At 44.4% G+C, this 18,396-nt stretch overlaps 1 protein-coding gene across 10 annotated transcripts in view; it reads right to left on the bottom strand.

Moving 5' to 3' along the window:
- Positions 1-18,396, bottom strand: part of DAAM2 (dishevelled associated activator of morphogenesis 2) — a 216,917-nt gene that overhangs the window by 108,350 nt on the left and 90,171 nt on the right. For all 10 annotated transcript variants that reach the window (XM_083497181.1, XM_083497178.1, XM_083497174.1 and 7 more), the window contains one exon: positions 17,113-17,318. In XM_083497181.1, the coding sequence (XP_083353307.1) occupies positions 17,113-17,286 (174 nt within the window). In that variant the 5' untranslated portion in view covers positions 17,287-17,318. The remainder of the gene's footprint in view (positions 1-17,112; positions 17,319-18,396) is intronic.

Here is an 18,396-nt window from a genome sequence, read left to right as displayed (position 1 = left end):
GGTAATTAATAAATCAGTTGCAATAACAAGGATTATCACAATGATGATTATGAGAATCAACGTAGTCTTTGCCTAGGACTAAGGTGAAACTGTTCAAAATCCTTTATTATTTTTGCTGCCACCAGGAGGTGTAATGTTGTTACATTTATAGTGCTGAAATCTTGTTCTGTATACGCGGTTGCATTTTTTTTTAAAAAAAAGATGTATTGATTTTAGATTGCACAACATGTAACGATCTATAGGCTCTCCTCCCACTCCCTGCCTCCTCGCTCACTTGTTCAAGCTAATCTGCTGCTGCATTTGCTGTATGTTGATGTTTTATTATTGCCGTTGTTGTGAAATTGTTCTCAATATTGTTGCTTTTGTGAGCTATTGTTGTCCCCACTGTGTTAAGCTACATAATTCTTTTTGTGGAAAAGCAGCATACAAAAGAAAGTAGTGGTGATAATGTAGCCATTATGACTAGCAGCCATCAAAAGCCTTATCTGCATTGCTGACGAGGGAGAGCTTTTTGGCTGAATTGCAAACTAAAAAACCAAAAACAGAAATAATAAAATTTGCAGGAATCACTTCCTCTGGAGTGAGAGAACATTGGAGAAACACATGGCACCTTCTAATCCTCTCCTTACAAGAATGCATGGGGAGCAACTTGTGGGGATCGACTAGCCCTGCCACAACCTCCAAAGTATACAAACCAGCCCTGAGCTCAACAAAATCCAGACCCTCTAGAAAAATGTCTGTGTAACTCCCACAGCCAAATCTTTTCAGCCTCCATCCCTTGCAGACACATGAAACTTCAAGGTTTGTCCGATTTCACTAAGAGCAGTTCAAGAATAAACATGTGCAGACTCTGACTTTAATGACCATGAATCACTGCCAATTATTGCAAGGCCACACTCTATTCAAGGCCTCAGGGCCACAACATCATTTTCCCAACATGTACAGCAACAGAACATTTATTGCCTTCTGCGTACTACTCGGCATCTCAGCACTGCTGAATCTGACACTGCATCTGAGGAACGCAGAATACCTAGAATGACCCTATATAAACTTCTGGGCAATAATATATCTAACAGAACATCACCTCAGCAACTGCTAGTTCAGCAGAAATCCCCTCACTTCACTTCCCATTTCTCGCCCCTTCACTGTCAGGGAAGCTTAGGTGTGGGAAAGGTTATTAGGAAATAGCTGCTACTTTTCCGGCTTCCCCGCCCATACCCTTTCCTTTTCAATGGTCCCCGCTCCCCTCCCTCTACTTCAGCTCTCTTAGCACTAATGAGTTCAGAAAAGACTCCGGCAATTTGCACTTCAGCCCAAGCCAAAGCACACAGGCACACACCTCTCTGATCGTTTCCTGCTCAAACAAAAGTCTGCTGGCTCATGGCACTGAACGTGGTCCAGGAAAGGCTCAGGGAGGGTGCGGGGAGACAATCGCTGCACCCGAGCAAGAGCCCTGTGCCAAAAGCAGGCTGCATTTCCAGGGCAGGGCGTTGGTGTCACCCTCTGGCTTCCTCTGCAACTCCATCTCCTCGCAGGCATCCTATTTACCAAATGACTTTGTTGAGCAAAACACTGGCCGCAGGACGCAGCCTGGGCTAACCTTTAATTCTCTAACAGTGTTATGTAAAAGCGCCGGAGGAAGAGCGAGAGGACTAGTAATGAGAATCATTCAAAGGGAGCTGAAAGAGTGTCAACCTACACTTTGCTCCAATGTCAGCATGGAATCCTGATACCAGATCCTCAGGTTTTTTTGCTCAGAATTTGTTTCTCTCATGTAGTGCTATACTTTCACAGAAGTGACTTGAGAGAGAAAGAGGGAGAGAAATTGCCTTAAAACCCTTAAAAATAGGATATAAATATCCTTGACCCTCTCATGGTGTTTCTGCAATGTTTAAAGGGTGCCACCCTCCTAAGCATCATAGACTGGAATGCTAAGACTCACTGAAATTCAACAGGATTTATTTCTGATTGAATGTGTTTAGAAGTATACTGAAAGCTACCTTGCTGTTCCACTCCTTTCAGCTCCTTTTTGCATGCAAAACACTGCAGGAGCTTGCCAAAGCCAGTGAGATGAGGAAATTCAGTTTACCATTTAATTAGTTGCTGCTCATTAATCACCACTGCATAAACTCGCTCAAATTATTTGGCTCCCAGTCCCCACAAATGGCTCAAAGCAAGGGTATTCAAAAACGGGGAGCACCCCTGCCTGAAAAACCAAAGTGGCCCCAGTTCAGCTCCCTCAACTGGCCTACTTTGAACTAGCACTGCCACTCCTCCTTTGTCATCCTCTCTGGCCCTCTATTCTCTTTCCTCAAGGACACAGGCAGTGGCGCAGCACAGGCTTTTCTGGAAGCATGCCAATGATGCTCTTCTGTAGTGGTTAAGAGCAATGGACTCATAATCTGGTGAACCAGGTTCGCTTCCCTGCTCCTCCACATGCAGCTGCTGGGTGACCTTGGGCCAGTCACACTTCTTTGAAGTCTCTCAGCCTCACTCACCTCACAGTGTGTTTGTTGTGGGGGAGGAAGGGAAAGGAGAATGTTAGCCACTTTGAGACTCTTAGGGTAGTGATAAAGCAGAATATCAAATCCAAAATCCAAACTCTGCTGCAGCCTCCTCGGCTGTGTCATGGCCTCTGCTGCACAGCAGGCAATGTCTGCAGGCGACAGCGGCAGGATGGCCCAGCACGCAGGTGGTAGTGCAGTCCAGGCAGAGATTGTTGACTTTTTCAAATGTGCACCAACAATGCACTTCTGGCATACCCCGGCCTCTGCCACCTTTGCCATGTCATGACCTCCACCTGTGGCGACAGGTGGCAGTGGGGAAAGAGAGAGAGTGCACCAGCCAAGGTGGAGCGTGGGCAGGAGATGTCCCAAATTCCTCTCAGGAAATGTTGGAGCATATGCTAGATACATGTAGTAAATTAGTATATACAGCTTAGACCTCACGCATACACACGTGTTTGCTTCCAACATTCAGAGAACTATCCAAAATGGAAAAGCATTGAAAAATACAAGCCCACCCTTTTCACCTGTAAGGCAAAGAGGTGCAAACCAAAGTTGTACCTACTGACTCAGCACTGGCTCAAAATTATCGGTGAACTTGTCAAAGTGAGAGATCACCAGGCAACAGAAGGATAGACTGCTGGGGCAACTCTGTGATTTATCTTCAGTTCCTAGCTGACAGGGCAAAGAAGTCAGAGCAGGTAGTCCTATAAACAAAATGCCGTTTACGATGTTTTAAGACTTCAAGTGGAGCCATTTAACGCAAAGCAAAATGTCCTACAGATATTAGTGCAGCCGCAGTGAACAGAGATTCATGGAAATGATGCAAGTAAACTGGCTAGATTGAGCCTATGGGGTTTTACACCTTCCCTTCCATGGAAAATATCCATGCAATCAACACTATTTATATGATCAAGTCATTCAGATATAGTCCTGGGCTCTGCAGGAATCACTTGTAGAAAAGCGCTTCCAGTGTAGCACCCCAGACAAGCAAGAATCAGACATTCAAGTACACTTTTAGCCATCACACACACACACACACACACACACACTCCACCCATCACTGGAATCATTTACAAAGTGTTGCCTGGGAGATAACCACAGAGCAGCTATGCAACTGGGTAGTACAATAATTCACGCTCTTCAATGACTGTGCTCTGCTTTCGGTAGTGAATTGCTGGCTCCATGACAGATTTGTGTACTTTTCACATTACAATTTGCTCAACAATTAGAGGAAGGAGGCTCATTGTTCAGCAGCAAACGTGGGTGATTAATTGATTAAATGGAGATAACTAACAAAAACACCATTATCTCCGCCCCCCTCCCATCAACTATTCACAAAACACTTTTTTCACGGGAAAGAATATTTTTCAGTTAATTAAATGCCTAATTCTTCCTGTTTAGAGGGAGAATATCACTGCCATAGCAAGAACTGATAAACAATTTGGGTGCTTCTGTTGCAATACCTAAGGCAATAATATGTTGGCTGAAGGAACTGACAATAGGTTAAATGGTGGTACTTTTAGAGGGCCTATGATAACCAGGCCAGTGTTTGTTTCCTTTTCAGATTTGGATTCTGGTCCATATAAATCTGTTTATGTTTATTTTTCATTAGATTAAAGGGGCCACTCCACAAGGAAGCATCTATACACTGCTGCAATAAAGATGATGCCACAACACACTGAAAATTTCATTTAACATCCAAGGATAAAATACAGCATTTGCGGCTTCATTCATGCATTTATTGTTCTAAATATTCTGGCATATGGATCATCAGGTTTTTCAGCATAAGTCAAGAAATGTTTTAATGGTGTAAAAATATGAGCCATCAAGGGGGAAGGGCTCAGTTGGATCCACCTTTTTTGTATACAATGAATATTTACAATCAATTCAATAAATGTGAAATATCCTTTGCGACTTTTTCTGCATACACACCATACATTTAAAGCACCCAGCTTCCCCCAAAGAATCATGGGAGACGTAGTTTACCCTTCACAGAACTACAATTCTCAGCACCCTTAAAACTACAGTTCCCGTGATTTTTTGGGGGAAGCCATGGTATGCTGTATGCAGTATTTATTAAGCACTTGAAATACAGAGCTGATCAATAAAAGCTGATTCGCACATGAATATTCAAAATCTCATCGGCTGAGAACTCATTACTTGGCAATTCGCAGCTGAATGTTCGAACCACTGTCATAGGAAAATATTGCACATGTGGCATGACAAGATCTCTGTGTGAGGTCTTCCAGCAGTGAAGCTTTTATCACATGTGAAATAGCAAACAGTTTTATATTACAATAATGAACAATGAATCATTACAGTAATCTGCAATGATGATTTGAGGTCCCTCCACTCACTAGCCTGCTTAAATAAATGGGTCAAGAATTCCCTGTGGACCAGCAGGCTCATTCAGCAGTTGCACTTGGTCCACAGGGCCATTCTGAAGCAGTCACAACACCTAGCCATTAGCTGCTAAATCCCATTGGCACTTTATGACTCAGGAAAATCCACTGGCTAAACTCCAAATTAGATTGCTCTTCCCCGACTACGCAAAAATCCCTTGGCAATTTTAGTCTGAGAGGCTTATTGTTAGTTAACTGTTATGTAATGTTGAACAGCCTCCGTACAACAGTATTAAGGGAATCGTATCCATGGTACTCTAATCAATAAACACCACATTAGAAAAGGAGATCACAGGCCCCAGTAATTTAATTTTCACTGATAAATTAAATACAGCTGGTCATGGAAACCCCCTTGTAGTGCCATTCATAATAACATGATCACTTCTATCCTGCTACTGATAAATTCACCTTCCCACCCTTCATTGTGCAATTAGATCCTGTCCTTCAAAACCCAAAAACATGTGCGCTGAAATGAGTGAGGAATGTACATGCAAAAGAACATTGGTGCTATCTGTGTAGACCAGGGAGGGGGACCTTTTTCAACCCAAGGGCTGGGTCCTTCTGGCAGCCACATGAAGGCGATGGGCAGAGCGCGAAGCAAAAGTGGGTGGAGGAACAGCTGCTATTTCTAACTTGCACAGTAGATCATATTCCAACCATATACAAAGCCAGAAGTTTCTGCACATTCAAATGCTTATTTCACTATCCAGGTAAGCAAGAGTAACCATCCTAGCTGAAGAGCTCATTCCAGTCAGGCAAAGAAAGGCATTCAAAGTGTGTACAAAGCAGGGATGGCTAGAGACCTAAAGGGCCAGATTGGCTCCCAGACCTGGGTTTCCCCAGCCCTAGTGTAGACAAAAGTGTATATTTCATTTGCAATAAGTGCTAAACATCAGTCTCTCTCTCTCTCTCTCTCTCTCTCTCTCTCTCTCTCTCTCTGGAAAACTGCTTCATAGATCCATTCTTATTTCTCAGATTCTTACCATATTAAGGCTTTGGGAATTAAAGCTACCATACTTTTCTGTGTTTAAGACTAGGTTTTTTGTTTTTGTTTTTACAGGAAAATGATGTTTAAAATTGGAGGTCGTCTTATACATGGGTAGTGCCTGGGGGGGGGGGAGTGGGATTGGTTGATGCCGCGAGCCTGAGATGGTCTGCAGCGTGTTATTGGTATCTGCAGCAAGGGGTGGTACTGATTGGTTGTTGGTGAGACAATTGGGCGGGCAATAGGCTGCGTTTGCCGGCAATGGGACAGACATTAGGAGGCTGTTGCGAAGTGCACAAGTATTAGCGTTGGCCAGGCGGGTGAGTGAAAAAGCTCAACAACTCTGGGCAATTTCCCCCCATTTTCTTAATGTTTAGTCCCCCAAAATAGGGGACGTCTTATACATGGAAAAGTGCAGTACTTTCATGCCCAGCCTGCTACTGTGCTCCCCCTTTGTGTTTTCTCACAGGTGTCAGATCTCTTTCTGTTGCTTCCACTTGTGAGGAAAGGACATCTCTTCACAATCGATGTTCAGACAAGGGTAACCAAAAGGGAATCAAGTGGGTCAATCGACTCCCCTATGAAGAAAGGTTGCAGTATTTGGGACTTCTTATTTTGAGAAAACAAGGAGAAGGGGACGACAGAGGACAAGATGGTTGGACAGTGTTCTTGAAGCTACCAGCATGAATTTGACCAAACTGCAGGAGGCAGTGGAAGACGGGAGTACCTGGCGGGGTTTGGTCCATGGGGTCACGAAGAGTCGGACACGACTAAGTGACTAAACAACAACAACAACAACAGTTTAGAGAAACAGTGGTGACATGACAGGTGTTCCAATGAAGCTGCATGCTAGAACATTCAGGATAGCACATAGATAAAAAGTATAGAACTCCCTCCCACAGAAGGCAGCGATGGCCAGCTTAGATGGCTTGAAAAGATGAGTGAACAAATTCATGGGGAAGAAGGCTATTGATGGCTACTAGGCATGATGGCTATTTTCTACCTCCACTGCCTAAGGCATTATGCCTCTGAATACCAGCTGATGGAAATCACAGGAGGGGAGAGGGCTCTTGGGATCAGATCCTGCTTGCGGGTTTCCCACAGGCATCTGGTTGGCCACTGTGGTTAGATGATGCTGGGCTTAGATGGGCCATTGGCCTGATCCATCATCATCATCATCATCATCAATAACAACAACAACAACTTTATTGCACTAGCCAAAGGTCATGGCATCATTCACAAAGGGAACAAAAAGAAAAGCAATAATAACCATAAAAACATCAGGCACTGCAGATACAGTAAACCACAATCACGTCTCCTAGAAATTATTTGTTGCCTACGATAGAATAGCAGGGGGTTCTCAAGTAAAATGTGCCAGCTTCAATGTCCGAATCACCTTTGCAATTGACCGCTACTTTATCTAGTTCTTTTCTCCTGATCTTCTTAGCTGCCAACGCAGATTGTGCTACTTTATAAGTTACAAAGTCAACAGTATCACTCAGCAGCCATTTCACCCTTTCCACCCTGTTCAAGTGTGTTCCATTCATAAGCAGGGGTTTTATAAATCGGTCTCTTGTTTCTATATATAGCAGGCATTCCTGATCCAACAGGGCTCTTCTTATATTCTTATAATAGTTTAAAGGTATTATAAAAGTACATCATTTTGTACGCATTATCTTGACAATGCCTCTCTCTAAGAACACAATTTCATTCCACTTGTTTTATGCACTGACAGACACTCCTACGGCCAAACATTTTGCTGAAGTATTTCCTAATGCGAGTTTGGGAACAGGGAGGTGGAACCGCATATATATATATATATATATATGCAGGTTTTGGTGTCTTCGGGTGTCTTCCCGTGTAAGAGTTGGGGTGTCTAGGCGACGTTTCGACGAGGTCTCACTCGTCATCTTCAGGCTGGTGCTTTCGGCTTCTTGTTCCAGTAACAAGAAGCCGAAAGCACCAGCCTGAAGATGACGAGTGAGACCTCGTCGAAACGTCGCCTAGACACCCCAACTCTTACACGGGAAGACACCCGAAGACACCAAAACCTGCATTCCTGTACCCGTGAAAATCTACGAAAGCATATATATATATATATATATATATATATATATATATATATATACACACACAACAAGAGGCAAACGGAAAGAAAGAACTGAGTGTGCATTCACATACCACCCCCTTCTTCAGCCTAAGTTAAGCTGACCTGCCTGGAGTACAATTTAGCACACTAAACACTATTAATAGCCATTTCACAGCATTCAGCTCCTGCTGCGTTCTCAGACGCTTCAGCTAATCTTATTCTATACAGAAGCAATGTGATTCAAAATAGGAAAGGAAAAAGTCACACTGAGCCTTTATGGTGTTTCTTTCCTTAAAAAAAATAAAACAACAACGGTGCAAAGGTTCAATTCAATTATACCATTGGGGAAGGGGCACAGCTCGGTGACAGAGCATCTGCCTTGCATGCAGAAGGTCCCAGGTTCAATCCCCAGGTAGGGCTGTAAATACCCCCCACCTGAAACCCCAAAGAGCTGCTGCCAGTCAGTGTGGACAATACTAAGCTAGATGGACCAATGGTTGGACTTGGTACAAAGCAGCTTCCTATGATCCTCTGTTCCCAACATTGCATTTAAGGGGAAGGCTGCGTTGTTTACTCAGTGGGGAAGGGAAAGCTCTCTGCGCGTCATTAAACACACCTCATTACTACTGCATATATTCTAGCAAAAGAGCTACAGAAGCGTGAAATAAATCCCCCACATGTGGAAGCCACTAGATGGGATACAAGGAAGACAAGAGGAGATAGAAGAGTTTTTAGAACACCCATCTACAATCTAAACTGAAAGACAAGGGAGCTGCTCTGTTTTTCTTCTGCAGTACTGAATTCCAGATCAGTTTGGCTGATCTCCATCTTCATAGGACTATCTATGCACAACAACGTCCTGGACAGCATCTTTCCCTGCCTGTCCTCCCTCCCCAAGCCTATTACTGTACAAAACTTATCTGCTAGAGCTTTCTGGCCAACAGCCTAAGTAGAAGAAGGTCCAGAGATATGAAAAGGTTTAAGCCTTCAGTCTTTTCAAATCAAGGACCCATTTTTGGCTCACACATATGACTGGGGACTCACTTCATAATTTCCCCCAAAAAATTTATATGGAAGGTAAACGGCCTTTCTGTGCACTCTGGTTTCCGTCATGGCATTCCGCTGCACCAGAAGCGGTTCAGTCATGCTGGCCACATGACCCAGAAAGCAGTCTGTGGACAAACGCCGGCTCCCTCGGCCTGAAAGCGAAATGAGCGCCGCAACCCCAGTCACCTTTGACTGGACTTAACACTGCGATCCCAGATACAGTGAGAGCAAGGTACCACAAACTCTGCAAAGGGAGAGGCATTCCATGTTACATTCAACAGTCAGAAACTGGAAGGTCAATGAAGCTTGCCTTTCTTTGGATGGAGGCTTGAGGAGATCCAAGTTATTTTTCAAGACGTGACTCGGGGTAAATATGCAGGCATCTCTTCTTTAAACCCTTTTTAACTTCATTTGCTGCTTTAACCTGCAATCCTAATCATGTCTACTGATAGGTATAGCAAGCAGGGATGAAGTTTTGACTGAGAACTGGACATGGGGAGGGGAGGCATAATAGTTCTGTAATGGTTAAGTGCCATTTAATTTAATACATGGTTAACAGAAAATACTTCCCAGGGACATCCCCACAAAGGATTCAAGTTTGTTGTCTTTCTTATGTAAATCAAGGAAATGCATTAGCATAGAGAATGGAAGCGGCAGAGGAAATCTGAAGAGAGTAAAGCAATACTGGTGTTCTAAGGTTTAGTGTCTTTAACGTCATTTTTGTTTTACTGTTTAGGCATTTACATGGCACTCACATCACGGGGGGGGTGCCCCCTTGAATAGCACAAAGATTATGGGAGCAACTCAGCAAGGAATTGGGTGAGCAGACAAGTCAGAATGCAGACTGGCTTCATTTTTATGCTGCTTTCACAAACCTGGCTTGGGCAGGGTCACAGAGCAGTCACAATCCCACAAATTCTGTAGTTATCAACTGCAACCTTCCAGAATTTACAACTTAAGTGCCACATACAGGGTGGCACTGTGGTTTAAACCACTGAGTCTCTTGAGCTTGCCGATCGGAAGGCCAGCAGTTCGAATCCGCGAGCTCCCCTTGCTCTGCTCCAGCTTCTGCCAACCAAGCAGTTCAATGTGAGTAGATAAATAGGTGAGTAGATAAATAGCTGCGGTGGGAAGGTAAACGGCATTTCCGTGAGCTCTGGCACTCATCGCAGTCCTCCATATGCCAGTAGCGATTTAGTCATGCTGGCCACATGACCTGGAAAGCTGTCTATGGGCAAATGCTGGCTCCCTCAGCCTGAATAGCGAGATATGAGCCGCACCCCATAATCACCTTAGACTGGATTTAACCATTCAAGGGTCCTTTGCCTTTACTTTTTACCTTACTATGAAACTAATGAAGCTTAAGCTTCAGGGCCCCTAATCCCAGAGGGGCTTCAGAAGTGATATTAGTCCATATTCTTTTTTTAAAAAAAGGGTCTAGTAGTCCCAATTTGATTCATTTTGTTGTTGTATATATTTCAACAATCCCACAGTTTGAGAGTCAGTAGCACAGATGTTGTAAATGTTGTTGTTAACAACCCCATTGAAGAATATAACAGTGGTTACGCAGACTTTGTTTCTGGTTCAAGCTTCACGGCCTAGGTCCACCACTGGGCATGCAATAGCAACTGAATATCCATAATGCATACTCTTTCCATAAGCTAAGCTGTGGCAACAGCAGTGGGGTGGAGTCACAGAGGCACTCTCCCACCCCTGGCATTGCTGCCACTCACCTTGATTGGGCCACAGCAGGGTTGTGGCAAGGTCAGAGATGTGCAAACAATGAAAAGGAAGACCAGAAGTTGTGAACAGAAGAGAGCTATAACCCCAGTGTACAAAATTCTTAATCCCTATTAATTTAAACGCTTAAAACTGCTGCTCTCCTGACACCCCCACTCCAGTACCCTGCTCCATGGGCGGCCTCCTCTTGCATTTCCAGGTTGGCTACTGGCTGATGCTGTGAGCCCTTTAACAGCTCAAATCTGCGCAATTTGTAGGCAACTTTTACACTTCCGTCCCCGGTAATAATCAACTCAGTTTATAAAACTGTGAATGTCAAAAGGCACAGGGTTGCCACAAACATATATCAGGAGAGAAAACACCAAGACCCAATCCAGGTATGGCATCTTAAGGCACCTTTAACGTTTGAGGAAAGGGGCTGGGGATTTGGAGAGCAATTCTCCCTGTTTTGTGGCTAATATAAAAATAAAATAAAAAAGTTCTTCCAGATTCTCCTCTGTTTCCTGTTCAGTCAATAAATCTGCACAAAGAAAAACATATGCTCTTACAATAGCCCCTTTGCCAGCAGGCACACAACCAGCTTGGCACATGTTGCGTAGACCACCAACTACAGCAGCACTTCATTATGAGCTGTGTGCAGGGTGCCAGATGGGAAGAGAAAAACAGAGAGCCAGCCAAGGCAGACTGAAGTGGTGGCGTTGGGCCAACTTCACCACTGATGGGGTGCAGACCTGCCATACCAGCATCCTCTGAAGTACAGGGAGGCCTTCATGCTTTGCTCCACAGAGTTAGGGCAGAGGTGGGTGGGAGGAGCAGAGAACAGAGATAAACAATAACTCAAAAAAGTCATATCCATCTGAGAGTTTGTCCAGAAATAGAGGCTATGCCTGGTTTCTGAGATACAGCATTAAATTACAGAGCATTCAGAGATTCTCAAAGTTCTCAATGATTACATTTTTTATTGATATCCTTTGACAAAGACTTAAACTTGTGGAGAACAGGACACACACACAGCTCGTGGCAAAAGTTAGAAGGTCAGATTCAGGCAAGGTGCTCAGAACATAAACCCCAGAACTCAATATGCACAATAGACCAAAAGTATCTTGCTAGGCATAAATGGAGATGTCAGAAGCGAGGCAAAGATGTTTGACAGTGCTGGGGAGCAGGAGATATTTTAGCCAAGGCTTCCCCAATCCAATGCATTTCAGGTGTTGCTTGACTAGTTGTCATGCTCCCTGACCCCTGGCCATACCGGCTGGAGTTGATGGGAGTTAGGAGCCCACTATATCTGGCAGGCATGTGAGGAAAATGCTATAGTTCATCTGTCATTATGGCACTTCAAGCAAAATGTCCACAGGAAGAGAGTTGAAACCTAGCATAGCAGGAGAAATGAGTAAACCAAAGAACAAGATGACAAAGAACAAGAGAGACCAAGACAGAGGTCAATAATCAGCTAAGCACACCTCTGGTTACTTAATTTCCGACATGCCAGCACACACATGATTTTCTGCCTCTGAACTGTCAATAAGAATCAGACGCGTGATGAAAATACAGGATATCATTCTCTAATCTAACAGAAGGTTTGTCACAGGCCCCTTGGCTCCATCAGGATCTGGCACGGCTAGGCAACCCAGACAGAAGAGGAGGAGGAAGAAGAAGATGGGCTTAAAGGCTGGTACCTAGGGATGGTGGCTCTCCCCTTGTAACTCAAGATACTGGAGAGGGGGGAAGCAGATCTCCCGGCCCACCCCAGTGCCCCTCCTGCGGAGTGCAGGGCCTCACTGGGGAGGGAGGACTTCAACCAGCCAGTGGGAGGGGCTGAGCAGGAGAAGATAGTGGTGATGGAGGTGGAGTCAAAGGGGCAAGACACAGTGTTGTCACCAAGAACCAGGTGCCAACTTTGCAGGTGGGAACAGATGCACCAGCTCAGATAGAACACACATTTGCAAATATGGCTGTCTCATAAGGCCCATCAGTTTTGCGAGTGATTGAGCTCACCCTGCATCATCTTTAAAAGCTTGGGGGGAGGGTGCTGACAAGTGTTGGGACATCTTTGTTGCTCCTGTTCAGTTCTGCATCTCTTGCCTTGCTCGTATACATTGGAATCATGACTTTCAGATCCTGTGTTTGCTGCTATCTCTGTACCGTTTATAGCCAGAATAAAAATATCTTCCTTACTCCCAAGTAAGAGCCAGTGTCGTTGTGTTTTGGGATGGGAGCATGACAAGGCTAAAGAAATGAGCAGTTGTACAGAAGGTCAGAGTGTACGTCTTGTGATGAAAAGATGCCCATCTGAAGATAGTAAGTTCTCCTGTGGGAGGTCAGCCTCGTGCTTTAATAGAGGGAGGGCATCGTTGTTGCTGTATGAGAATATAATAAAGAAAGGCTAGGTAATGTATGGAAGTGAGAGCTGGACCATAAAGAAGGCTGATCGCCGAAGAATCGATGCTTTTGAATTATGGTGCTGGAGGAGACTCTTGAGAGTCCCATGGACTGCAAGAAGATCAAACACATCCATTCTTAAGGAAATCAGCCCTGGGTGCTCACTGGAAGGACAGATCGTGAAGCTGAGGCTCCAATACTTTGGCCACCTCATGAGAAGAGAAGACTCCCTGGAAAAGACCCTGATGTTGGGAAAGATGGAGGGCACAAGGAGAAGGGGATGACAGAGGACGAGATGGTTGGACAGTGTTCTCAAAGCGACAAACATGAGTCTGACCAAGCTGCGGGAGGCAGTGGAAGACAGGGGTGCCTGGCGTGCTCTGGTCCATGGGGTCACGAAGAGTCGGACACGACTAAACGACTAAACAACAAGGTTTTTTCCAGGTCCCAGAAAAAGAACAACTCTCTCAATGTTCCCCTCTTCCTTCGCATGCAGTGGAGCTTTCGAAGCCCGTGCCAGAAATTTGGAGAGAATTAAAATGATAAAATCAACAGAGAAAGAAATATATTCAATTGGCCCACAGCAGATTTTTTCCAGGAACACAGGTAAAACATCCAAGGGTAATGAATATTTACTGGGCTGATCAGAAGAACATCTGCCTGTCCTTGTACAGTTAAGATTGGATTTTGCTGCCGTCATATATATATTTTTAAGAAAGGTAGGGCCACTGACTCACATTTTAATGCTTAACGCAATGATACGCTCATGGCTTTTATAAATATAAATGCAGTCAAATGCAGCAGCATTTTATTGTACTTTTTACAAAGCAGATGGCAAATATCAAAGGCCAAACTGTAGCCTCTGGGCATACTTCAAGGGGCCCAGAGAAATATTTGGCTTGCTAGAGATTCTCCGTCTGCATCTGAAAAGGCTCCTCTATATATAATGATTTAGTAATGTGCACTCGCACAATAGTATACAACACACAGCTTTTTCAAACATTTCCAGGTCGTTGATTTACACTGGCCCCCTTACACACCGAACCTTTCTAATTCAATTAAAACCTCAGCCTGGCCAATCAATACAAATGCAGCCTGCCTTTCTTTAATGCATACAGAGCAGAGGCCACAGCTACAGGCAAAGCGAGGCCCAGGAGGCAAATTCTGCATCCTACAAGCCTAGTTTCCATTCCAAACTAACACTGCCATAAACACTCATAGCTCCCTGTCCCCCAGCTTGGACACAGTCCAGATTTCAATACAATCCAGGGAGTGCTTCACACATGGCTTTTTTTCTTCCCCAATAGAAAGATAATATCAGCGTAGGGGAAAAAACCAGAAGCACAGCATCCCTTGAGAACTGAGGCCAAAGTATTGTATTTTTCCACATACGTGTGGGTCCAAAAGTGCGGGCCCTTCTAGGCACAGGCTTCATTTCCAAATGAGACACTGAGATATCAGTAACTGGTTGCTGGCAACAAGGTTTCGTTTATTACTTAGCAGTAAATCCGGATAAAAGAGTGGGGTGGGTGGGAATACTGGCTGGCATTTCAATGCCAGCGAAGTCCTGTGGATACTGCAAAAGACTTGCATGCCATAAGGAGTTGTCAATCCCACATTAAACACCCTTCTTGGAGCACCCTAACCCTATACAGTGGGGTGTGTGGATCTGAGTCTGTGTACACACCATGCATTTAAAGTGTACCCCCCCCCCATACAAGAGTCATGGGAAATGAAGTTTCTAAAGGGCACTGGGAGGTGTAAACTATGGCTCCCAGGCAGAAACCAATATGTTTAAAATGCATGGTATGTACACAGCTTGACAGAATGGCCAATTGTCATATTCATACCACATCTGATATTAAACTAGGGTTGGATCAATCTGTCTACTTCCCATCGGGTAACATCTGATGTTTTTACCCACAGTTCTGTTCCATTTTCACATTTTTAAAAAAAACAACAACCTCTCAACATATGAATTTGAATGTGTATTTACATGGGTATGTATTCCCTTTCAAATTAATATTTAAATTTGTATCTTGGTCACTTAAAATATTAGGAACTGTGTAATAAGGTTTAGAGAAGCACAAAATATGGTGGATACTATATTTTTGTGTGTATTAGACAAGGGTTTTTCCTTTAAAAATTATGTTAAAAAATGGGGGGGGTCGTCTTACACATGGTCATTGCATATTGGTGATGTGGGATTGATTGCTTCCACTAGCCTTGTGCGTGTTATTGGTGGCTGAAAGAAGGGCTGGTGTGAATTGCTGTCGCTGCAGCAATTGGGCGGGTGATTGATGGCTTCTGCCGGCAAGGGAACAGCTTTTGTGGTGTGCTGGTCCACCCCCACCCCCCATTTTCAACAACTCTGGGCAGTCTCCCCCCATTTTCTTAAGTTGGAGCCTCCCCAAATAGGGTGTGTCTTATACACTGGGGCGTGCTATACACGGAAAAATACAGTAAGTGCTGGTGGATTAGCCTGAGATATGTGGGTCAGGGTAGTATTTGCCTACGCTTTACTCAGAGTACACCAGCCCAAACTAAGGCACATGACTGGGGGCTCATCCCCACTTCTACTTGTCCTGCTACTTTTCTCCAGGAAAACCCACTGTTTACCACTGAATCAGACATCAAACAGGTTTTCTCTGTATTGACATTTTCTGGGGGAAAGCACGGCAAACGCCAAACTGCTCGAACTCATACCTAGAAAGCACGGAACAAGCCTTCTAGGCATGGGACAAGTGGAAGTGTGGACGAGCCCCAGGTTAGGTCCATTAATTTCAATAGATCTATTTTGAGTAAAATTCAGGTGCATACCACTCCCAGGTGTATCCAGGGCTTTTTTTCAGCCAGAACTCACCAGAACTCAGTTCCGGCAACTCTCAGGTGGACACCATTGCCATTATAAGAACAAGAGGAAGAAGAGTTTGGATTTGATATCCCGCTTTATCGGCTAACATTCTCCTTCCCCTTCCTCCCCCACAACAAACACTCTGTGAGGGGAGTGGGACTGAGAGACTTCAAAGAAGTGTTACTAGCCCAAGGTCAGCCAGCAGCTGCATGTGGAGGAGCGGAGACGTGAACCCGGTTCCCCAGATTACGAATCTACTGTTCTTAACCACTACACCACACTGGCTCTCAACAAGGGAAGTGTTCACTGTGAGTTCTGGCATCTCTCTTTCTAGAAATATAGCATTGGGTGTATCAGAACAAAGAAAGATCAATGTTCTTACGCGTGCCTGTTCAAAGGGTCTGCAACAACTTGACTTGAATCTACTTCAGTAGCAGCATGCCCATAAAGGTTTGAGCCTAGGAATGCTGAAAGCTGGAGTTTGCCTGAAGTAATTAAGAGGGCTCAGTGTGCGTGTGTGCCCCCTGCCCATCTCAGAGTCAATGTATACCAGCTGCCCTATGATAAGGAAGAAGAGAGTAAGGCAGGCAGGGTCTGAGCCAATTGCTCTGTTTCCTCACTGCCCCTCTTCCCAGGCCACAGCCAACTTTACATTCTGTATCATTTATGGCAGGCATGTCCAACTCCCGAGAAACTGCGATCTACTCCCACTATAAAAAAACTGGAAGTGATCTACCCATTGGATTGACCAAAATTGTTGAACTTTTGGGGGGAGAATTGATCAGAGTTGTTGAACTTTCTGCGGGGAGCAAGACCCAAAGTTGTTGCTTATGGGTGATCGCTCAGGATCACGTGATTCACCAGAATCAACCAGGAACACCCTGTGATCAACCAGTAGATCTCAAGTGATCACATGATTGACCAGAATCAACCAGGAATGCCCCGTGATCAACCAGTAGATTGCAATCGACCTGTTGGACTGCCCTGATTTATAGGGTGGGTTTTTTAATTGGTTATTGGGTTTTTTAGAATTGTAAACCACTTTGGATGCCTTGTCAGAAATCATTGCAAAAACACAACTGGCGGCTGGTGCGGGTGACACTTACCACAAGCTCAGAGAACCTTGCATTGAGCTCCTCTGCTGGTGGGATTGGCACAGAGAACTCCAAGAATTGCAGGGGGTTGTTGTCCTTGAGGTTGATCTCAGGCAAGTCGCTGCCCCCAAAGCAGCAAAGGAACCCCAAGGCATGACGATTCCTTTTTCGGGGAGCCATGGTCATCGTGATGTGAGGTGCTATCTAACAATCATGATCTGCAGAGAAAGCAAGAAAAGAAATATAACCAAGAACCCCAAACCTTCTTAGCTTCTTCTGTGATAATTAATAAGCAAGCTTTTGAAAAGAAATGGGGATGACATCGAGGCAGACTGAATGCCAAATGGCTGAGTTTCTTTATTGCATTCCATAGCTGTCAAGTGTCTCTTATTTGAAAGGACAGTCCCTTATTCTAGCGCCATGTCCCGCTGCTGTCCCTTATTGATGGATGTCCCTTAAATGTCCCTTAAATGATGTCCCTTAAATTTCAAAGGAAGCAGCTCCTCTCCCTCCCTCCTTGCCGGCCAGGGAGGAGGAAAGCTCCAACTGTGTTGCTTGGCTGTGTTGCTCACCCAATAAGAAACCTAAGAACGACTGGGGGGTGAAGCTTGCATGCCTTGTGTGTGGCTAGTTAATGCAAGCTGAGAGGGTTTTTGAATGCTGGACGCCATTTTGTTGCACGTGCTGCTGCAAACTTTGCAGTGCAAAGCCAGGCCGGGGAGCCATCTTAAGTTGAGGCTGCATAGGCCTTGTGGTGCATGTGATTCAGATTCTATTCAGTTGAACCTCTGGTTACAAAGTTGGTTGGACAGTATTCTTGAAGCTACCAGCATGAGTTTGACCGACTGCAGGAGGACAGGAAGACTAGAGTGCCTGGAAAAAGTGAGGCTGCTGGTCCCTTATTTTCAAGGCTGCTGGTCCCTTATTTTCAAATCTGTAAGTTGACAGCTATGTTGCATCCCCCCCCCCACACACACACTACTTTGTGTAAACATATTTGGAAGTATAAATACCTCAAAACTCTATTCTTAAATAAAAATGAAAATACAGAGAGAAAAATATATTATATAAAGACAATTACAAAATAGTAAATGTAGAGATAAGGGTCAAAATGAGATTGACAAGAGTCCTTCACATAGCTATTAGCCTTTTTTCCACTAACTTTTATCCTAGGAGAAATTTCCCCTTCTTTACATACAAAAACTGAGCAAAAATCAAGAATAGGGTGCTAAATGCTTATGCACACACCTCCAAATTAAATATTTTCCACAACCTGAAGGTTTCTCACATTGATCT

Source organism: Podarcis liolepis (genome assembly GCF_965112155.1).
Source record: "Podarcis liolepis genome assembly, chromosome: 3".
In the NCBI taxonomy this organism is placed as follows: domain Eukaryota; kingdom Metazoa; phylum Chordata; class Lepidosauria; order Squamata; family Lacertidae; genus Podarcis; species Podarcis liolepis.
This window is presented reverse-complemented; position numbering and strand designations above follow the sequence as displayed.